Source organism: Ranitomeya variabilis, chromosome 1 (assembly GCF_051348905.1).
Source record: "Ranitomeya variabilis isolate aRanVar5 chromosome 1, aRanVar5.hap1, whole genome shotgun sequence".
In the NCBI taxonomy this organism is placed as follows: Eukaryota; Metazoa; Chordata; class Amphibia; order Anura; family Dendrobatidae; genus Ranitomeya; species Ranitomeya variabilis.
This window is the reverse complement of record NC_135232.1, coordinates 164556090-164580341: the sequence shown is the minus strand read 5'-3', so window position 1 is coordinate 164580341 and position 24252 is coordinate 164556090. Positions and strand designations below refer to the sequence as shown.

The following is a 24252-nucleotide window of genomic DNA, read 5'->3' as shown; positions in this document are numbered from 1 at the left end:
GATCTCTGGATTGCTTGTCCTGGTGAATAGCTCCTGCTGGGTCCTGTCACTTTTATCTCCTGCTGTGGCTGATGTTTACCCTGCCACATGCTGATCCCCAAATGTACCCTTGGATTAAACTGTGAGAACTGACCTTTACATGAGTATGCACAGGAGTAGAACAATTCTGTATTTCAAGACCCAATCTGATCGCTTGACAAAAATCACCCGTCACTGTTCATCATCTCCCCTGAGCCATGATGAGTCTGGCTTTTTGGCTTGAGTCTCACATTCAGATAATAAAAGCACGTGGCCAAAGTTATTACCCAAACTATACACAACACCCTGGTCACGATATGATAGCTCCCTGTATAGTCTCATGGTGCATTTAAAGAATCCGATTTCTAATGATGAAAAAAAATCAACAATTGAAAAAATGTAACGTATTAATGTTTTAATTTAAGAAACAATAATAGAAAAAATATATACAGTGTTTATATATTTTAAATAGTGTACAATATGAAAAATTATATAAAAGGTTTTGATATTTTCAATCTATAAACACTAAAGGGAGCAGCGGCTGACATTTGTCATGAAAACCTAGTGCTAGCTCGCTTTATGACTGCAGTAAATGTGGGCGGGTGTTGGCAGGAGGAGGGGGGAGGATAAAGTTTGGGATCACAGTGGTGACTGCAATGTGATGCTGACATGTGGCCATAGTCACTCAGGATGGCTGTCAGGGCTGCTTCTGGCTTTTTTGCAACTGAAACAAAAATTTAAATGGCGCCCCATCCCCACAGTGCAATATAAAGAAGCAGTGAATAAGCGCAATTCCTCCATTTTTTTTAGTGGGTTTTATTAACGCCATTCATTGTTTGATAAAATTGACTTGTCATCATGATTCTCCAGGTCAGTGTGATTACCGTGGTACCAAACTTGGCATGGTTTGTGGCATCATTCTTTTGGGGAAGTGGGGTGAACCAAAAATAATTTTGGTTAATTATTTTTCTGTTAAAGGCATTTACTTTAATGGTTAATTAATTTTATATTTAGGCCGGACAAATGAAGCAACTGATGATTTATTTTTATATGAATTTCTTTATTTTTAATGAATGAAGGGGGAATTCACATTTTTTTTAAAACTTTTTACTTGCTTTTCTACTGCACCTCTGCACACTGATTCAGCTCTGCTCAATCAGTGTAAAGCCTCATTCAGACACCAGTGATATATGGTGATGTCCGAATGATGCTTTACTGCTGTGCCTCCAGTGCTCATCAGAAGAAATGTCTTTGTCACTGGCTACTGCACCCTGCACATTAAAGGTGAATGTGCTGAGAGCACTGTAACCATTGGCAAAGTAATTGCTTCTTTACACTGACATAGCAGAGCTCAGTCGGTGTTCTGTGCACAGCAGTGTGATTATTACAGGCCTGAAAACTGACTGCGAGAACACGTCGGCAGCCTGGTGCTATACGGCTAATGGCAGATTACCGATCTGTTCTCACTGCTGGAAGAAGTCACCACCGCAGCACTGATCAAAGTAGGTAACTTCTTCCAACAGTAAAAACAGGTCAGTATTCTGACATACTAGTAAAATACCAAGAGGCCTGTTCTCACTGCTGCTGCCTGATACCTGAACCTCCTGTCACTGCTGCAAGTAGCGGTGATAAAGGGGAACTGTAGCTCAGCGCACAGCGCTGGGCTACGGTAAGATGGCACCTGGATCCAGTGTGGTGGGCATGGAGAGTTCACAGCGGAGGTAGCTACAGTATAGGAGATGTGGTTGGACACCGATCACAGTCTCCTATGGCCTTGAGCTGCCGTATGTGTGTCTTGTAAGTCCCACGTGTCTGAAGAAACAAATGATAGAAACCTAAATGTTAAAATATTAAATTTTACTTGTTTAAAAATTTTTCATATAATTATTAAAAAAAAGTATACACTCCTTTAAGGGATCACCCTTGATATGTACAGTCTTATTGGCTTTGTCTGACCATGTAGAGCTACTCCAGTTCATGGTCGGCACATATCGCAGCTCCTGGCCAGGGAAGGAAGAATAAGAATGTATACAGATGACACAGCAGCTACTGATTCTGCTGCGTCTCCACCCTCCTGGGCTAGTTATAAATCAAGTCAGTGACATATAAGCTCAGCGGCCACCAGGAACATCTATGTCACTGACTTGATTTATAATGAGCTCAGGGGGCTGGAGAAATTGCAGAAACACTTGCTCCTGTGATAAAACAGGCAGGGAAATGTGTTACCTCACAGAAAGAGCCAGCTGTGTGCCCCTGCTGTGTTTTCGGTATAGTGGTATAAGTGAATTGTGCTTCTCCTGTGGTATGTACCGAGCAAGAACTGGAGCAGCTCTACATGGTCGGACACAGCAAATATCACAGTACATAGCAGGGGCAGTTATAAGATTATCACATCTAATTATGCAACTTATTATTATTCCAAGATTTATTAAATAAAAAGTATTTTAAGGGACAACCCCTTTAAGCACATTTAACTACATTTTTACCCTGACGACCTCTTTAATTTTGATGCACCCTTAGATGCATCTCTTTTTGTGTCCATATAGCTGTATGATGCGTAAATCCCAGTCTCATGTTTTTTGAGGTTCCATTGGCTTCTATTGGGGACACACAAGCCCAACATGGACTATAATAAACTATACTGCACGTATGGCTGTGTATATTACTGCTTCAGCTGTTAATGACTATTATTTATTAATATTAATTAAGACCTAAATAACCAGAAATATGCAGAGCAAACCTTTCTGTAGAATATAGGCCTTTTCTATATAAGCCAAATGTTTCTAACATGGATGTTTTCCAGTGTTTCCTGTTGTTTCTTACTAAGACTCAGTGTTTCCCCTGTAATTCACAAGTCCGACTTTCATTTCTTTAGACCCTGATGCAATTCTCTAAAACAAGCACTGCGGCAAAATGACCTAGTAGCAAAAGCATTCGTCCCATGATTGCACTCGCTTCAGTGGAAACATACAGAATTCATTTATTGCAGGTTACGGCAGGAAAATGACATGGTGGATTCTGCTCCGCAGTGGGAAGCTGTATTAAGGAGACAGAAAGAGAAGAACCAGGGCGACCCGAATTTCCGGAAGTCAAGACATCGGTCTCGATCGTATGTTAAGTATAAGTGTACAGTTTGTTTGTAGGTCCGGATCCATTTTACTCATTCACCGAACCTGAGTAACTGCATTTCTTTCTGAGTGAGACTGCGTGCTCCATTGCTCAGTGATATTTGAGCAAAGAGTTTTTATCCTTAGACCAATAAATAAATCTGCCTATCATGGGGGCTAGTAGGAGGGTTTTATTATCAGCAATGAATGCGCTGCTCCAGCGGTTTTATTATTTCAGCTCTGGAGTGGTGCCACTAATGTAAGTTCCCTGATCCTAGTATTATACTCGCCAGCCGCCATCTTCTGCTCTTCCTGGCACCGCTCTTGTCCTGATCCTGCAATATTCTAACCACAATTTCTGACTGACCAGAAGTCGGAGGTAATGATCAGAAGCCATCAACGTAAGTCTATAAGAACCTCGTTCTGGCTCTTACAGATGTAGGCCACCTTCATACGGTCAGTATTTTCTGTCAGTATTTGGTAGCTAAAACCAGGAGTGGGTGATAGATACAGAAGTGGTGCATATGTTTCTATTATACTTTTCCTCTGATTGTTCCTCTCCTGGTCTTGGTTACAAATACTGAGGTAAAATACTGACCAAATATTGATCGTGTGAACGTGGCCTTACATTGAGTAGTGACTTCCCGCTCACCTAGCAAACACTGGAGCGATCTGGCAGGTCACAACCTGCAGAAGAACCGGAAGGGCAGCGATAACAGAAGAAGATGGCGGCTTGTGAGTATAATACCAGGGTTAGGGAACTTAGATTAGTGACACTACTCCAGAGGTAAACGAAGAATTAAACACTAGAGTGGTGCTTAAAGGGAGTATTCTTAAGTATTCTTAAAGGGGTTGTTCCCTTTTATGGGAACCCGGCTGCAAGTTATTGTAGAGAAACAATCCGCTCTGTACTCACATTCCCCAGGTCCACTGGTTGTGTCAAATGTTTGGCGTTGGATGTGGCAATGACATCACGTCGACAGTGAGATCAGCAGCTTTGCTGTTGCAGACAGGACACCCCCGTCAGAGCCGCTCGGTGCACTGGTGGGCTATGGACATGACGTCAGCGCCACATCCAAGGCCAGACACTGGGAGCATAAGTGGAGACTCACTAGTGTACTCGGGAGAAGCAAGTACAGCGCGGTTTGTTTCTTTATAATAACTTTCAAGTGGAGAAATTAATTTACTAATTGTGAACAACCCCTTTAATTCTAGTTGGGCTTTAACACAACACATTAACAACAAATGTAATAATAGACTTTCTGCGTCTCTGATTTTTATAAAGAGCTGATACAGATCTAATGGAAACTGTAGAGATAGGTGATGATTGTTAACTGTCTTAATGGAACACTAAACAAGAAGTGAATGTAGAAAGTGTAACTTTCAGGAGAACTTGCAGCAGAATGTCAGTGTCGGCCTCTAGCTCCTCTCTTCATCTCTACATAGAACTTTATAAGCACTAACTGCCATCTCCTATCTCAGTAATGGGAAAACCTGTCTTCACTGAATACAGATTTCACCACTGAATAGAATGAACGATCAGTCCAGGAGGAGAAAGAAGCCGATTTCTCTGATCAGAAGTTGTTTATTTCCACGTGTTGCTTTGCTACAAGAGATTTATATAACTTGTAAATCTCTGATCTATCGGATCACTATGGCATAAAACGAACAACAGATCTGCCGGTATATAAATCCTAAGTAATTCATTGTTTGTTTGTTTTTTCTTTCTTTTTTGTCAGGAGAAGCCCAGATGTCCAAGCGAAAGAAGAACTGTGGAAACATATTCAGTAAGATTTCACCATTTCCTCTTGTATGGCAGAAGGTTTCTGGTGTTTTAAACACAAAAAAATATTGTATTCTAAAAAACCTGCTAATATTATTGTGGGACAAATAGACGTTCAAGAAATAAAAGCCCCCCTTTATACTCCTTATTACCCATCATCAAATGCTTATCCTCAGTAACAGCCCCCTTGTATAAAGTCTCATTCCTCACACATTAGACCATAAAACACCATCTTATCACTTCTTTCATTGCTTCTTTTGGGGTCTTGCTTTCTATAGGAATACTAGGTGACTTTGCGGTCTTATAGATAACACTTCATTAGGAAAAAACATGCAAATTAGCTCTCTCCAGGAAGGAAAGAAAACTGTCTTGGCAGCACCACCTAGTAGAGGGAGCTGGCCTGGAGGTCCATGTACTGCCATTTCAGCCGTGCAATGTTATTCCGACATCCTTCTACTAGGTGGAACTACTTAGTTTTTATTTCTCCTCTCCTTGAATGTATGTTTTCTTTTGTTCATTCCCACTAAAACCAGTATGTCCAGTGATAATGATGCTGTGGTGACATACATCAGAGGCTAGTGACATTAGTGGTTTTGATAGAACATAATAATGGGTTTGTTCTGGGTGCTATAACCACTGTAACCAGCATTTCCTAAGGTAGGATTGGTATTGATCTCTGCTGGTTGAATTTACAGTGTCTTGCGAAACTATTATAACCTCCTTTGGCTTTTTTCCTATTTTGCAACATTACAATCTATGTTTAAATATTTTTGTGATCCAATTTGTGTGTAATGCATCAGCACTAAATAGTCTAAGTTAGCGAAGTGAGAAAAATATAGGCATAAATTAAATTTATGGGATGAAATAACCTAAAATTGGCATGTGCATATTTATTCACGAGTTTTGCTATGAAGTCTCTTAAACATTTCTGGTGCAAGCAATTACCTTCATAAGTCACATGTTTAGTCACCTTTCCTTTCTGTCCACACGACCACAATAAGGGTATGTGCACACGTTGCAGATTCGTGTGCGGATTTTTCCGCGCAGATTCTGAAAAATCCGCAGGTAAATCGCCCTGCGTCTTACCTGCGGATTTACTGCGTTTTTTGTGCGGATTTCACATGCGTTTTCACACCTGCGAATTCCAATTATGAAGCAGGTGTAAACCGCTGCGGAATCCGCACAAAGAATCAACATGCTGCAAAAAATAAACTGCAGCGTTTCCGCACGGTATTTTCCGCAGCATGTGCACTGCGGATTTGGTTTTTCATAGGTTTACATGGTACTGTACAACGCATGGAAAACTGCTGCGAATCCGCAGCGTAAAATCCGCTGCGGATCCGCAGCCAAATCCGCAATGTGTGCACAGACCCGAAGATGTACACTCCATAGAGGTGGCCTTTATGGAATAGTGACCAGAAAAAAGCCTTTATTACAGAAAAATTGTAAGACTCATTTTGAGTTTGCCAGAAGACATGTGAGAGACTCTCCAAATATATGAAAGAAGGTGGTCTGATGAGACCAAAATTGAACTTTATAGCCACCAAGGTAAACATTATGTCTGTGGCCAAACCAAGACAGCTCATCACCCCAAGAACACCATCCCCACAGTGAAACTTGGTGGTGGGAGCATCATGCTGTGGGGATGTTTTATGGCAGCAGGGACAGGGAAAATGGTCCAAGTCAAGGGGAAGATGGATGGTGTGAAATACAGGGATATTCTTAAGCAAAACCAGTTTCAGTCTGTCAGTGATTTGAGACTGGGATGGAGGTTCACCTTCCAGCAAGATAGTGACCCAAAGCATACTTTGGGTCATCGTTTTATACACTGGAGTGGTTTAAGGGGAAACGTGTAAATGTTTTGCAGAGGCCTAATTAAAGCCCAGATCTTAATCCAATTGAGAATCTATGGTTAGACTTGAAGATTGCTGTTCACCAGGGGAAACCATCTAACTTAAAGGACCTGGAGCAGTTTTGCCTTTAGGAATGGGTAAAAATCCCAATGGCAAGATGTGGAAAGCTGATAGAGACTTATCGAAAATGACTTGCAGCTGTAATTGCAAAAGGAGGCTCTACAAAGTACTGACTTTATAGGGGTGAATAGTTATGTACACTGAAGTTTTCATTTATGTTTCCTATTTGTTGTTTGAGTCACAAGAAAGATCAAATGTTCACAGTTGTAGGTATGTTCTTTACATGAACTGATGCAAACTCTCAAAAAGACCAGTGAAATTCCAGGTTGTGAGGTAGCAAAACACAAAAAATGCCAAGGGGGTGAATATTTTCACAAGCCACTGTAGCTTACAAGCCACGGTGCCACGGACAAGGTGATGATGTCACACACTATTAAACTGGTATCCGATATTTCTCAGTTTTAACTTCAAACCTGGAAAGTTCCTGACCCCTATACCAGCTAGATCTAATGTGTCCCAAATCTACTGCCAGCATAGTAATACAGAAGCAGTTTATTAAAGGGGTTGTCTCACTATGGTCTCGTCTAGTCATACTTCTTTTAATCTGCGTGTTCTTTCCACGCTTATCACTGATAAAACACGTAACACTTATAATTTTATGGTACAGTTCATTTTCTGTGGGGTTTTTTGTCACGGGGACAAGATGCAAGTCACAGATGAAAATCACGCATACAAGTATTATGGGTCAAGTATTTTGGAAATCAAGGCAACGCATGGATTTTTAACATTGCAATGGGTATGAGAAGCTTTGCAAAGTTTTTTTTTTCAGACGAGAAAATCAGTGATGGTAAAAACAGACACTGATGAAACACTGATGAAAATCTGATCTAGCACACTAATGAAAATTATTTTTTTCCCACATATGAGAAAATGTATGGACGTCTGAATGGGGTTTTTACACAGCCATATTGGGTGGCTCATTGGTTAGCACTGTTGCTGCAAGGAGTTTGTAGGTTTTCCCCGTGTTTGCGTTGGTTTCCTGCCAGGTTCTCTGCTTTCCTCCCACATTCCAAACACATACTGATAGGGAACATAGATGTGAGGTCCAATGGGGACAGTGATTATAATATCTGTAACACACTGTGGAATTAATGGCGCCATATAAGTGAGTGAAAATAAAATATTGCTGGTTGCGATTTCTGCCTAGAATAAAATTATTGCTTGACCTGCCTCATTTGACTTTAAGAAACAAATGCTTTAATGTAAGCTTCCAATTTATCAACCGCAGTGTCTACTCTAATGGGAAAAATAGTCAGAAAGTAGAGGTGCTGATGATGGCCGCAGAATAAAAACCAGTCCATTACTGTTCTACCGCATACAGAAAGTAAAGGACGAAGCTACCAGTGCCATCAAAAGCTACTGGTAAAATGTGAGACTTATGGCAAAGTCCATCAGCTGTGCTCTCAATCTGCATGTATGTCATTAGTTACAATTATCAGTCGTGCACTAGATATCTTTATATGTAAGTACGCAGATATTCAGATCTGGAAATTGTTCTTTTTCAGGAAGGAACTGGTCGACCCGTCAGGTTTATCCGCAGAACAATTAAAGGAAATTCCGTACATGAAGATAGAGTAAGTTAATTAATCTTAAATGCACCCTTGCTGCAAGCTGAAGGCCTCTTAGGGTAAGTTCACACAGGGCGTTTTTGTTGCTTTTTTTTTCTGCAGCAAAACCTGATCTTCTTGGCAGGAAAGAAGCTGCGTCAAAAACGAAGGTTTAGGGGCGTTTTTGGTTGCATATTTGGTGCATTTTTTTTCTCTTTGTCCATGCTAATGTCCTTGGATTTTCAGCAGCAAAAACGCAGCAAATAATGATACCTGCGTTTTTGCTGCGGTTTTTTCAACACCCATTCAAAACAATGGGTGAAAAAACGCAGCAAAAATGCTGAAAGTGACATGCTCTATGTCCAAAAAACGCAGCAAAGCACAAAATACTGATCACACAAAAAACCAATGTGTGTGCATGAGATTTCTGAAATCTCGTAGGCTTTGCTGGTATTGTAAAAAGCAGCTGAAAATTAGCATAAAAAAAGCAGCAAAAACGCCCTGTGTGAACTTAACCTTAAAGTTATACTGCAAGAGCAAAACCTGAATATGAAACTGTGTAATGCAGATGGACAGGAGTGTTCCAACCACAAAATCTACTATTGTGTATACAGCAGCAATGCAGTCACATGCGTCTCCATGGTTGCAGGCTGTAAACAAACCCTGTGTAATGTGAACTTGCAATCATGCAATATCCTTAATCTGCCTTCTCTTCCATTGACTGTCCTGTTAGCAAGAAGAGAAGAATAGGCAGAATAGAGTCACAAAAAAAGATGCAGGATCAGGATACACCCAGCCTGTTAATTTAGTCTGTAAATATGGAGACCTGCATTTAAGCTGAAGACACACAAAAAACCAAGACTTCTTGCAAAGTTGCTTTCCTGTCTATTGTATATAATAATTGTAAAAGTGTTCAAACCCTTTATGACTGGAATTGTGTTGAGAGGAAACCTTTGATGGGTGATCTGAGTTTTGAGACTCTGCTAATCTGAAGACTACTGGCTAATGTACACATTTTTTATTGTGAAATATAAAATACAAATCACAAACATTTTATACTTTCCATACATAGATAACAATACAAAATATGCAGGTGATTGCTTGAAAAGAAAATTTTCAAACACAAATTCAATTCCAGCATTTCACTATTTAGACAGCTATCTTGATCAGATCTGTGACTATTATGTTATAAGGAATAACAAGATATCTTCGTAAAAGGTACTTTTCGGCGGATCATAAGACGCACCCCAAATTTTCAGAAGGAAAATAGGGAAGAAAAAGAAATAATGTGTCAAATGGGGGTCAGTCTTAGGCCGGAGTCACACTACAGCGAGATACGGCCGAGTCTCGCAGGTTAAAAACAAGCTCTGGCACCGGTACTCCAGAGCGGAGTGTGCGGCTCCATGTATTGCTATGCGGCCACACGCTCCGCTCTGGAGTGCCGGTGCCAGAGCTTGGTTTTAACCTGCGAGACTCGGCCGTATCTCGCTGTGTGTGATCCCGGCCTTACAGTCTCAATTCAGCTTACCAGGGAAGGGATCAGCAAAGGTAGAGGAGTGGTCACAGGGGTCGTTCAGTCGTCCAGGCTGGTGCGGTGGCCTTCGAGAAATCCCATCCCAGGCTGGTGCGGTGGCAAGATTTGAATCTGAGCTTGCGCCGCCCCCGGGGGCCATCTTTCTGGATGCCACCTCGTTGCAGCAGTGGAGCTGCGGGGGCTTCATCGAAATGCCAGCGGAACCCCCCATGCAGCACAGAGCCCCGCTGCCGCCACACCACAGAGCCCCTATACCACCGCACCACAGAGCACACCTACAACCGCACCAGCTTAGGAAGGGAGGCTGCATTGGGACCGCCGCCACATTTGTAAGTATACTGTGACCATAACACGCACTCCCATCTTCCTCCAAAAATTTTTGGGAAAAAAGTGCATCTTATGGTCTGAAAAATATGGTATATGCAGTCATGGCTGAAAGTGTTGGCGCCCTTTAAATTGTTCCAGAAAATGAAGTATTTCTCCCAGAAAATTATTGTAATTACACATGGTTTGTTATACACATGTTTATTACCTTTGTGTGTAGTGGAACAACACATAAACACAGAGAGAGAAAGGCAATTTGGGCATAATTTCACACAAAACCCCCAATATGGGCTGAAAAAATTGTTGGCACCTTGCCAAAATTGTGAATAAAGCACTCTGTTTCAAGCATGTGATGCTCATTCAAACTCACCTGTAGCAAGTAACAGGTGTGGACAATATGAAAATCACACTTGAAACCAGATAAAAATTGGAGAAGTTGACTCAATCTTTGCATTGTGTGTTTGTGTGTGCCACACTAAGCCTGGAGAACACATAGAAGAGAAGAGAACTATCTCAGGACTTGAGAAACAAAATTGTTAAAAAATAGCAACAATCTGAAGGTTACAAGTCCATCTCCAGAGATCCTGATGTACCTTTGGTACTGTAGTTAATTACCCTTGTTGTGAACGGCAGAGAAAAATTGATGAAAGGTTGCAACCCAGGAGAGTACGGATGGTGGGTAAGTAGCTCCAATCAAGTTCCAATGAAAATCAAGCTGTCCTGCATGCTCAAGCAGCACCCGTGTCACCGCAAACTATCCGTCAACATTTGAGTGAACTGAAACGCTATGGCAGGAGTCCAAGGAGGACCCCAATGCTAACAGAGAGACATAAAAAACTAGACTTCAGTTTGACAAAATGTAGTTGAGTACGCTAAAATACTTCTGGGAAAGTGCCTTGTGGACAAATGAGACCAAGATAAAGCTTTTTGGTAAAGTATACATCATTCTGTTTGTGGAAAACGGAATGAGACCTATAAAGAAAATAACACCATAACTACAGTCAAATGTGGTGGAAGTTCAGATCTTTTGGTGTTGTTTTGCTGACTCTGGCACTGGGTGCCTTGACTGCGTGCAAGGCATCATGAAAGCTGAAGATTACCATAGGATTTGGGGTCGCAGTGTAGTGCTCCATCTCAGAAACCTGGGTTTGCGTCCTAGGTCATGAGTCTTCCAGCAAGACAATGACCCCAAACATACGTACTTTAAGAAGCACCCACAATTGGACTGAAATGAAGCACTGGAGAGTTCTGAAGTGGCCTGCAATGAGTCTAGATCTAAATCCCATTGAACACCTGTGGAGAGATCATAAAATTGCTGTTGGGAGAAGACACCGTTTAAATATGAGAGAACTGGAGCAGTTTGCAAAAGAGGAGAGGCCCAAAATTCCAGTTGAGAGTTGAAATAAGCTTGTTGATGGTTATAGGAAGCAGTTATTTTTCTAAAGGGTGTGGGACCAAATATGAAGTTGAGGGTGCCAACAATTTTGTCTGTCCAATGTGCATTTTTCTCTCTGTTTTTTTCTGTTGTTACAGTACACACAAAGGAAATACACACGTTTATAACAAAACATGTGTGTTAGTTTTCTAGAAGAAATACTTCATTTTCTGGAACAATTTCAAGGGTGCCAACACTTTCAACCATGACTGTATGCTAGTAATAGTACTATAGCAACATTGATGCATCCGCATTTATGTATAAAGACTTTTTGGAAATATACATGTGCGTTCGGACAGTTACTCATACCATATAGAGATAGACAAGCGATCTAGTATAGTAATTCTGGAGTAGTCACACTATTCCCATATTTTTTATAAATAAAATTTTAACTAATTTCTTTTGATATATGTTCCTCTTTCCAGGCAAAGAGTATTATTTATTTTAGATTTCAGTTCTTCTATTGTTGGGGAAGCCTGGTCAAACCAATGTAATGCTAACCGCTTTTTAGCTTGGAACAGCACCCTAGAAATGTTTGTTGCCAAAGGAGAATTGTAATCCACGCCATCCCCCAACAGCCCCAGTACACACAACCTTGGTTCCAATTTTAATTGAATCCCGAAAACCTGTTCTACAAGGGAAGTCACCCCTATCCAGTATCTTCCTATAGTCACACACTTCCACATCATTTAAGTGATCACCTCCTATTCCGTATCTTGGACATGTATCTGTGGTCCATGCTCCAATTTTAAATAAAATATTCGTATATTTTGCATACCCTATGTAAGATTTGGGACAATCTATGGGACTCGCATAAGGATAGTATAGGTGTTAATTCTAGAGTTTCACTCCATTGTTTCTCTGAATGTACAGATTGAGTGTTCGCTCACACAAGCGTATAATACATCTGTAAGATTCTCATCCAGAAAAGTTGGACAGGTGGAATCCGTACAGTTTACCTTTTGTCATGCGCGTGCTATGCGAGCGTGCGATTATTTTCTCGGCTTGGATCCGTATGAAATGCGTATGCAATCCACATTCTATGCGTTTTTAACATCATCATTTACATACTATAATACTTTATGTAAATTTAAAAGCTAGTTGACAAAAATAACAAAGCAATCTTGTATAAAGATTTAGATATATGATAGAAAGATATTACATATATAACAGATTATAAATAGATATATAATTTCACAACTCCCTATATATTTTAAAATTGCAGCCTATAGGGCCTTTCATGTGGAGTTTTTTCTACATTTTTTTGGCTTGTTTAACCTTGTAAATAAATTAATAAATAAAAAAAATGACGTGACGTCCCCTCTATTTTATGAAACCAGCAAAAGTAAATCAGGCAGCTGTGAGCTGCTATGATCCGGCTGGGAAGGTCCTTGGCTATTGGGCTCCTAGCAGCCTAAAAATACCAACCATCAACCGCCCCAGAATTGGCGCATCACAAGAGACGCTACGCTTTTGCTCTTCCTGATTGCCCTGGTGCCTTGGTTTTTAGTGGGGCTTGGGGTTGATATCAGCTGTGAATTGTCCAAAAACACAGCTGGCATCAAGCCCTGGTGTCCACAATGGAGAGGTGTCTTATCAGACACCCCCATTTCTAACCCAGTACTAAAAATTACAAAGCACACACAAAAATACTTTAAAAACAAAAAAAAATGTTCCCAACTTTTTTCCTGGTTCACTAATTTATTTTAAAATAAAGAAAAACCATGCAGGTCCGACATAGCCCAGGGAATCTGTCGTAGTCCACAAACACAAACCTGAGAAACACAAAAAGAGAGAAATAAAAACAAGACACTGTCCCTCATTCACTAAATTATTATAGAAAAGGTCCGATGTAGTCCAGCGCTTCTCCCGATGTTCCCCGTTTCCATCATCCAAATCCTATGGAGCCTTGTTCTGAGGCACCCTAGGCTTTAACAGTGTCACCGCTCTGTCAGTTTGTCACTGACTGATAGAAAGGAGAAGTTTGAGAAACAATTGTTTTTTCTCATCAGTGAAAACAACTGATAAAACTGAATAAACTGTGATGACACTCAGATGAAACTCTGATTAAACGCCAATGAAAATCTCATAAAACTGATGACTCGGTCCGTTTTTGTCGTGTTTAAAAAAAAACAAACAAAAAAAACCCCCAACATCTGAATGAGGCCTAAGAGTGATATTTAGTGGGGTGGGCGGCAATTCAAAACATAACTCTGGGGCCCAGTCCCTCCTAGTTCCATCCCTGCCGCCCTTAGAGGATGCAAACTATTGCTGACCTATAGATAATGTGAGTAAGACCGTTGTGCTGTATATAACGGCCATTTGGTTTATCCAGGACTCAAGGTGACCCCGTACGCATCCGGCACTCTCACTCCCCACGAAGCTTTCGTCAGTACAGGAGATCTCAGTGTTCTGATGGTGAAAGATCAGTTCTGTCTGAAGTCAAGTAAGTCCTGAAATCACCAATGTTATAAAGCTGGTAGTGAGTAGCCAGCTCAAAATAAGTTTATAAATATCCATAGTACTCTTATTCATGAAAAATATAGAAATATCTAGGGTAATCTTATATGTACGGTAAAATCTAGAAAGAGGCTGAGTTGTATTTTCTACTGTGCATGCATGTGTATACATTATATACATACACACACCCACGTTCTTTGCTTGTGCTGCCTCACCGTGTGTGTGTTGTATCAAAACATGAGGCAGCACATGCAAAGACAGAATGCGGCCCAGTAACCTAATAATATAAATGCAAAAAGAGCAGGCAGCACACTGTAGGAGTATTGAAAAAGGTGAACAAACTTTTAATTTGACACTTATGCAAATTTTTTTTACACAAATTACAAATTAAGTTTGTTCACTTTCTTTATATACCTACCGTATTTTCTGGTGTATAAGACGACTGGGCGTATAAGACGACCCCCAACTTTTCCATATAAAATATGGAATTTGGGATATGCCCGCTGTATAAGACGGGGGTCATCTTATACGCCCAGTCATCTTATATGGCGTGTGGTTCCCAGGGTCTGAAGGAGAGGAGACTCTCCTTCAGGCCCTGGGATCCATATTCATGTTAAAAATAAAGAATAAAAATAAAAAATATGGATATACTCACCCCTCCGAGAAGCCTGGCTGTCACCGCTGCAAGCGTCTGCCTCCGTTCCTAAGAGTTGCAGAGCATGAAGGACCCTCGATGACGTCACGGTCCTGTGATTGGTCCGTGACCACTCATGTGACCGGTCACCTGACCGTGACGTCATCGAAGGTCCTTCACGCTCTGTAATTCTTAGGAACGGAGGCAGACGCTTGCAGCGGTGACAGCCAGGCTTCTCGGAGGGGTGAGTATATCCATATTTTTTATTTTTATTCTTTATTTTTTACATGAATATGGATCCCAGGGCCTGAAGGAGAGTTTCCTCTCCTTCAGACCCTGGGAACATCCAGGATCGCACCCTGCACATGCCGTACCTGGCGTATAAGACGACCCCCGACTTTTGGGACAATTTTTAGGGGTTAAAAAGTCGTCTTATATGCCAGAAAATACGGTACTTTGTGCTGCCTGCTTATTTTTTTGTATATATACATATATATATATATATATATATATATATATATATATATATATATATATACTGTATTTTGCTTGTTATAAGACGCAAACCAAATTTTGGGAAGAAAAAAAAACAATTTTTAATAAACGGGGTGGCGGCTGCGGTAGAGCAGGGTCCCAGGGTCGCTGCTTGCGGAGGCAGGAGTGGGGCGATGTTGCAGACCCCAGGCTCAGAAGAAGGGGTGTTGAGAGGTGAAACGCTGCGGGTGTTTGGTGGTCTCCCAAAATGTTGGTGCCGAGATCTCCATCTGTGCATGCGCCGCCCCCGGCGGTCATTTTCCTGGAGTCCACAATGTAAACCGTGAAAGTGCGGGGGTTCTGGGCTTTCACAAAATGTTGGCAGAGCCCCCTCCCAGTCTGAGGCCTACAGCATCGCCTTACAATTGCCTCTGCCAACAAGGACCCTGGGACCCCGCTCCACTGCAGCCGGTATGGTACATTCGATCTATAAGATACACCCCCATTTTCCCATTATAGAAATGTGAAATATATAGATATGCATATATAGATATCGCACACTCCTCTGTGTGTGTGTCTGTGCGTGTGTGTGTGTGTGTGTGTATATATACACTCACCGGCCACTTTATTAGGTACACCATGCTAGTAACGGGTTGGACCCCTTTTGCCTTCAGAACTGCCTCAATTCTTCGTGGCATAGATTCAAGAAGGTGCTGGAAGCATTCCTCAGAGATTTTGGTCCATATTGACATGATGGCATCACACAGTTGCCGCAGATTTGTCGGCTGCACATCCCAAAGATGCTCCATACAAGGCAGGATGGATCCATGCTTTCATGTTGCCAAATTCTGACCCTACCATCCGAATGTCGCAGCAGAAATCGAGACTCATCAGACCAAGCAACGTTTTTCCAATCTTCTACTGTCCAATTTCGATGAGCTTGTACAAATTGTAGCCTCAGTTTCCTGTTCTTAGCTGAAAGGAGTGGTACCCGGTGTGGTCTTCTGCTGCTGTAGCCCATCTGCCTCAAAGTTCGACGCACTGTGCGTTCAGAGATGCTCTTAGGCCTACCTTGGTTGTAACGGGTGGCGATTTGAGTCACTGTTGCCTTTCTATCAGCTCGAACCAGTCTGCCCATTCTCCTCTGACCTCTGGCATCAACAAGGCATTTCCGCCCACAGAACTGCCGCTCACTGGATTTTTTTTCTTTTTCGGACCATTCTCTGTAAACCCTAGAGATGGTTGTGCGTGAAAATCCCAGTAGATCAGCAGTTTCTGAAATACTCAGACCAGCCCTTCTGGCACCAACAACCATGCCACGTTCAAAGGCACTCAAATCACCTTTCTTCCCCATACTGATGCTCAGTTTGAACTGCAGGAGATTGTCTTGACCATGTCTACATGCCTAAATGCACTGAGTTGCCGCCATGTGATTGACTGATTAGAAATTAAGTGTTAACAAGAAGTTGGACAGGTGTACCTAATAAAGTGGCCAGTGAGTGTATATATACACACACACACACACACACACACACACACACACACACACACACACAAATATGTGATATCTATGTATCTTTATGACCACTCTTTGCCTTCGAAACAGCATCAATTCTTTCAGATACTGTTGCGTGCAGCTTTTTAAGGAACTCAGTTGTTCCAAACATCTTGGAGAACTAACCACAGATCTTCAATATATGCGGCTTGCACAAATCCTTCCTTCTCTTCATGTAATCCCAAACAGACTTGATGATGTGGGGATCATATAATGACTTCTAGGACTCTTTGTTCTTCTTAGTTTTTAATGACATTGGCTGTATATTTGGGGTCATTGTCCTGCTGCAGGATACAATTGGAGCCAATTAGTAGCCTCCCTAAAGATATTGCATGATGGGTAAGTTTCCATATTCTCAGCATTGAGAACACCAAGAAATAGGGGAAGGTTGAAGACTGTATATGCAGTGGTCAGCCAAGGAAACGTAGAGTAGCAGATGAAAGACACATCATGTTTACTTCTCGTGGAAATGGGAAGATATCCAGCAGTGCAATCAGCTCAGAACTGAAAGTAACAGTGAGATCCAGCTACACCCATCTGCTGTTTGTAAAATCTTCATGTAAAAATTACAGGCAAAAACTATAACTTCAACATGCAAACAACTCAACTTTGCACAAAAACTTGGTAACTGGGGTGCAGAAAAATGGCAGCAGGTGCTCTGGACTGATTAGTCAAAATGAGAAATATTTACAGTTGTGTCAAAAAGTGTTTTCCCCTTCCTGATTTCGCAGTTAAATGTTTTGAATCACCAAATAAATTTAAATATTATAGATAACACAAGTAAACACAAAATGCAGTTTTTAAATGAAGGTTTTTATTATTAAGGGACAAAGAAATCCAAACCTACAGGGCCCTTTGTGAAAAAGTGATTGCACATTCCAAAAAATTAAACTTTTGTCTCATCAGTCCACAGACTATTCTCCCAAAAGTCTTGAGGATCATCAACATGTTGTCTGGCGAAACTGAGACAAGCCTTTATGTTCTTATTGCTCAGCAGTTGTTTTCGTCTTTGAACTCTGCCAAGCAATTTTTGCCCAGTCTGATTCTTATGGTGGAGTCATGAAGACTGACCTTAACTGAGGCAAGTGAGGCTTTCAGTTTTTTAGATGTTGTTGTAGGGTCTTTTGTGACCTCTTGGATGAGTCGTTGCTGTGCTCTTAGGGTATGTGTCCACGTTCAGGATTGCATCAGGATTTGGTCCGGATTTTATGCAGGTAAAATCCTGACCAAATCTGCACCTGAGGTCACTGGCAGGTCACCTGCGTTGTCCTTGCGTTGTTTCTGCACTGTAAGGAAATGCTGCGTTCCTAAAAGACGCGCCGCATGTCCGTTTCCGCGGGTGTGCCGCATGCGTCTTTTAATGCATAGTGGAGACGGGATTTCATGAAATCCCCTCCACTATGCTGTAACATCTGGATGCTGCGTGTTTGACGCTGTGGCTCTACCTTACCTTTACCTCTAACTTTACCTTAGGGTAATTTTGGTCGGCTGGCCACTCCTGGGAAGGTTCACCACTGTTCCATGTTTTTGCCATTTGTGTATAATGGCTCTCAATGTTATTCACTGGAGTCTGAAATCTTTAAAAATGGCTTTATAACATTTTCCAGACTGATAGATCCCAGTTACTTTGTTTTTAATTTGTTTCAGAATTTCTTTGAATCGCGGCATAATGTCTAGCTTTTAAGAGTATTTGGTCTACTTCACTTTGTCAGGCAGATCCTATTGAAGTGATTTCTTGATTGAGAACAGGTGTGGCAGTATTCAGACCAGTGTGTGGCTAGGGAATTTGAACTAATTTTCCCAAAGATGTGATAAACCACAGTTCATTTATATTTTAAGGGGGGGGGCAATCATTTTTTCACTGTAGGTTTGGATTTCTTTTTCTCTAAATAATAAAGACCTTCAAAACTGCATTTTGCGATTACTTGTGTTTAGCTTTGGCTAATATTCAAATTTATTTGGTGATCTGAAGCATTTAAGTGTGACAAACATGCAAAAGAATAGGAAACCAGGAAGGGGGCAAACACTTTGTCACACAACTGTAGCTGTAGCAGAAAGCAGTTTGTTCAGCAAAGGACTGAAAAGTGGTACAGTAATGAGTGTCTGCAGGACACAGGGAAGCATGTTGGAGGTTCTTTGCAAGTTTAAGGCTGCATTTGGGACATATAGTTAGATACTTATCCATCATGCAATACCAACTTGGATGCATGTGATTGGCTTTAAATTTATTCTGCAGCAGAACAATGACCCCAAGCTTGCAGCCAATTTCATTAAGTGTAAGGGAGAACAAGAAGTCCTGAAAGTAATGATGTGGCCCCTCAGAGCCCTAATCTCAATAACATTGAGTTTGTCTAGGTTTACATGAAAACAAAACAGAAGAATTTTTGCAAGCCTACCTCCACAGAAGATCTGAGTTTAATTCTAAAAGATATTTGGAACAACCTCCCTGCCTTCAAAAACTGTGTACAAGTGTCCCTAGAAGAATTGATGCTTTGATGTTGTTTTGAAGGTAACACACCAATATTGATTCGATTTTAGATTTCTCATTTGTTCATTCACTTTGCACTGGTGCACTGGGAAGAAACTAGTTAATGGAAACATAGAAAGGACGCCAGGGTTGTGTTCCCACTAAGCCAGAGTTAACAAAAAATATATTTCTTTACTCACCACTGCTTACCAGTGTCTGATATTGTCTGCAGCACTAATTTCACGTTAACAGCACTGTGGCCAGTAACAGAGCTCAGCGTCTCTGAGCGGCCTCTGCCCACAACTCAGGAGGAGCTGAGCTTAGTCATTGGCTGCAGCGCTGTAGATGTGACGGCAGTACTGCAAACAGTAGCAGAGATGGGGAGAAGCATCTGAGACACAATGCTGGACCCTGGGAGGGCGAGTAAAGGACAGTTTGTTTTTTTTAAAAAACAAAGTGCAGCCAGGGGACAGGTTTTTCTGAAAAAAGAAAACCCCTTTATTGTCAAAACAGGTCTGGCGACAGAGGAGTTAACTTACGTAACTGGTGAAATGACAAGAGCAAAGTATGATTGCAGCATCAAGACTTAGATTGGAAAATCATTTAGCTTTATTTAGATTTCCTTAAATCCCACAATTACAAGGAGTCTGATAGCACACAATGATTGCTCAAACCAAGCTCAGGGTTAGGTGCATCCTTTACGTGGCTGAGCAGTTCAATCCACCTTCCCACCTGTTTGCTTTTCATCGATATCTGCCCTCTTTTCCTTGATTGACAACACTGGCTTTACAGGAGTGGAGGGTGGAAATAGATGGAAAACATATATCTGTGAAGGTGCATGGAACTATTTAGCACCGCTACGGGTGCGCAGAGCACCTGGACTTGGATTCAACAATAATTTTGTGCTGAAAGACTCCTTTCAGATGAGCTCTCCTTTAGGACTCTTTCAGATGTCTTTGATCATCATTTAGTTCTCAGATTGCTATGTAAGACTGGCCGTGCATCTTCCGACCCAAGCGTGACAGCTTTATATGTTTCTATGAGACTTCCTTGAGCAGGTCGGGAAACGTCCTGGCAGTCTGTGCATTGCGATCCGAGATTGGACCGATGATAACGGATGTCTGACAGAGGCCTTCTGTGGATGTTAGTGGGGTTCTCCAGCTTGTTCTTCATTTTCCTTAAGCTAGTGATATATGTATATTTCTTTTAGTGTGAAAACTGATCTTGTGCCTCCCTTGATTGTAACACGAGCCTCGGATACCCATTGCGTCACTGGGCCTTCTTCACAGGTATATAATGATTCACACTTTTATTTTTATTTGTAGATTGTTTTTATGTACTTCAAAACAAAATCTATGTTGATGATGTCTAATTTTGCAACTTAACTTTGGTTCCAGAGACGGAACGGGTCCAAGGATAGCCTGACTGAAGCCGGTGTGTCTCATGGCAGGGATGGAAAGCACAGTCTGAAAAACATCAAAACAGCACAGACCTCACGCCTTACCTCCGAAACCTGACAGCAGTGGGAAATGGTAGTACTTATGTTAGGATGATCTATGGACCAAGAACCCCCATAAATTACACTTCCATGACAGACTAAATGGAAAATCTCTTCAGCTCTTGTTATCGCTGGAGCCTGCACCACAGTGATCATAATGGCAAAGTTGTTACCTGTGCGTTACGTGACCACTTTCCATAGAAAGGTGTGGACACCAAACTCTAGACTGTTTTAGGAAAACCTGAACAAAGCTTGTGTCTCCTACATCAGCCGCCAATGTTAAAGTGACCGCCACATGAAAGATGCTGCTCTAGTGCCATTGTTACGAACCCTGTATACATGTTATGTGGTCTGTGATGACGAAAGCCAATCATTTCTAGCTGCCCGAATGTTGAAATATTTGACGTTACACCTACTTGTTTGGCACAATCTTAGATTCTAGTTGCTCAAGAGCATTTGGCCTATAGATGCTTGTATACCAAGTGAAACATTATTTGTAAATTTGTTTTTTTTATTTTGAGGACATTTTGAATTTATTTTATTCTTGCAGTATTAAAATTTTAAAGTATTTAAGAATAAAATCTAAAAACACAAACAAAAAAAAACCCTACTTGTATTTATTCTCCAGATGTGGAACCACAGATTTCCAAGAAAAGAGCAGCAGTAAGAACAATGCCTTCTACAGTAGGGATATCAAATCAATGCCTGGCACAGGGCAAAGCCAAGTATTTGCCAAATCTGAGCCAGAATCTAAATATATGGAATTAATAAGATCAAGATTTTGACATTCTATTACACAGTGCTGATTGCCCTGCCAGGAGCTAGGTGATTCTGTTATTAACCTTCTAGGGGGCGCTATTGTGTCTTATTCATTTTTACTTAAATATATGGAATGTTTTCCTCTTTTTTAGGCCACACAAGTAGTGATGAGCGAACGTGCTGGGATAAGGTGTTATCTGAGCACACTCGTGTGCTAATTATTTGTCTTTAGCGTGCTCAAATACTATGTCCGAGTTGCCGCGGCTAGGGTTGAGCGAAACGGGTCGTTCATTTTCAAAAGTCGCCGACTTTTGGCTAAGTCGGCGTCTCATGAAACCCGATCCGACCCCTGTGCTTGTCGGCCATGCGGTACGCGACTTTCGCGCCAAAGTCGCGTTTTAATGACGCGAAAAGCGCCATTTCTCAGCCAATGAAGGTGAACGCAGAGTGTGGGCAGCGTGATGACATAGGTCCTGGTCCCCACCATCTTAGAGAAGGGCATTGCAGTGATTGGCTTGCTGTCTGCGGCGTCACAGGGGCTATAAAGGGGCGTTCCCGCCGACCGCCATCTTACTGCTGCTGATCTGAGCTTAGGGACAGGTTGCTGCCGCTTCGTCAGAAGCAGGGAGAGCGTTAGGCAGGGTCCACTAACCACCAAACCGCTTGTGCTGTAGCGATTTCCACTGTCCAACACCACCTTCGGTGTGCAGGGACAGTGGAAGCTACATTTTTTTTTTTTTTCCTCAGCGCTGTAGCTCATTGGGCTGCCCTAGAAGGCTCCGTGATAGCTGTATTGCTGTGTGTACGCCACTGTGGAAACCAACTGCTTTTTTCAAAGCACATATCCTCTTGTTCCTTCCTTTCTGCACAGCTATCTTTTTTGTTTGTCCACACTTTTTACTTAATTTGTGCATCAGTCCACTCCTATTGCTGCCTGCCATACCTGGCTTACATTACTGCAGGGAGATAGTAATTGTAGGACAGTCCCTGTTTTTTTTTTTTTTTTTTTGTGGAAGATTAAGATTGACATTTCTGCTACAGTGCCATCCCTGTGTGTGCCATCTCTCACTGAGTGGGCCATAGAAAGCCTATTTATTTTTTTCCTTGATTTGTGTTCTAAAATCTACCTCAACACAAAAACACTACATCAATCAGTGGGAGAAAAATATTGGCCTCAGTCAGGGCTTGTGTGCCACTCCTGTGTGTGCCATCTCTCATTCAGTGGGCCATACAAAGCCTATTTATTTTTTTGTTTTTTTTAATATTATTGGGTTTCTAAAGTCTCCGTAAAAAAAAAAAAAATACATAAAAAAACAGTGGGAGAGTAATATTGCCCTTTCAGCTTGTGTGCCAGTCTTGACTCCTGGGTGTGCCACCTCTCTCTCTCTAATTGTGGGCCATAGAAAGCCTATTTATTTTTTTGCTTTTTTTTAATATTATTTGGTTTCTAAAGTCTCCCTGAAAAAAAAAAAAAAACATAAAAAAACAGTGGGAGAGTAATATTGCCCTTTCAGCTTGTGTGCCAGTCTTGACTCCTGGGTGTGCCACCTCTCTCTCTCTAATTGTGGGCCATAGAAAGCCTATTTATTTTTTTGCTTTGTTTAATATTTGGTTTCTAAAGTCTCCCTGAAAAAAAAAAATACATAAAAAAACAGTGGGAGAGTAATATTGCCCTTTCAGCTTGTGTGCCAGTCTTGACTCCTGGGTGTGCCACCTCTCTCTCTCTAATTGTGGGCCATAGAAAGCCTATTTATTTTTTTGCTTTGTTTAATATTTGGTTTCTAAAGTCTCCCTGAAAAAAAAAAAAAAATCATAAAAAAACAGTGGGAGAGTAATATTGCCCTTTCAGCTTGTGTGCCAGTCTTGACTCCTGGGTGTGCCACCTCTCTCTCTCTCTAATTGTGGGCCATAGAAAGCCTATTTATTTTTTTGCTTTTTTTAATATTATTTGGTTTCTAAAGTCTCCCTGAAAAAAAAAAAAAAGTACATAAAAAAACAGTGGGAGAGTAATATTGCCCTTTCAGCTTGTGTGCCAGTCTTGACTCCTGGGTGTGCCACCTCTCTCTCTCTAATTGTGGGCCATAGAAAGCCTATTTATTTTTTTGCTTTGTTTAATATTATTTGGTTTCTAAAGTCTCCCTGAAAAAAAAAACAAAAACATAAAAAAACAGTGGGAGAGTAATATTGCCCTTTCAGCTTGTGTGCCAGTCTTGACTCCTGGGTGTGCCACCTCTCTCTCTCTAATTGTGGGCCATAGAAAGCCTATTTATTTTTTTGCTTTGTTTAATATTATTTGGTTTCTAAAGTCTCCCTGAAAAAAAAAAAAATACATAAAAAAACAGTGGGAGAGTAATATTGCCCTTTCAGCTTGTGTGCCAGTCTTGACTCCTGGGTGTGCCACCTCTCTCTCTCTAATTGTGGGCCATAGAAAGGCTATTTTATTTTTTTTATTAGTATTTGGTTTCTAAATTGTCCCTGAAAAAAACATTTTATCTTATTTGGTTTCTAAAGTCTCCCTGAAAAAAAAAAAAAATACATAAAAAAACAGTGGGAGAGTAATATTGCCCTTTCAGCTTGTGTGCCAGTCTTGACTCCTGGGTGTGCCACCTCTCTCTCTCTAATTGTGGGCCATAGAAAGCCTATTTATTTTTTTGCTTTGTTTAATATTATTTGGTTTCTAAAGT

General features: G+C 41.2%; 1 protein-coding gene across 2 annotated transcripts in view; it reads left to right on the top strand.

Moving 5' to 3' along the window:
• EPB41L4A (erythrocyte membrane protein band 4.1 like 4A) overlaps nucleotides 1-21393 on the top strand; it is a 370057-nt gene extending 348664 nt beyond the window's left edge. For both annotated transcript variants that reach the window (XM_077290345.1, XM_077290336.1), the window contains 6 exons: nucleotides 3008-3127; nucleotides 4865-4912; nucleotides 8387-8455; nucleotides 14057-14167; nucleotides 20522-20600; nucleotides 20709-21393. In XM_077290345.1, the coding sequence (XP_077146460.1) occupies nucleotides 3008-3127; nucleotides 4865-4912; nucleotides 8387-8455; nucleotides 14057-14167; nucleotides 20522-20600; nucleotides 20709-20828 (547 nt within the window). In that variant the 3' untranslated portion in view covers nucleotides 20829-21393. The remainder of the gene's footprint in view (nucleotides 1-3007; nucleotides 3128-4864; nucleotides 4913-8386; nucleotides 8456-14056; nucleotides 14168-20521; nucleotides 20601-20708) is intronic.
• The last annotated feature ends 2859 nt before the right edge of the window (nucleotides 21394-24252 follow it).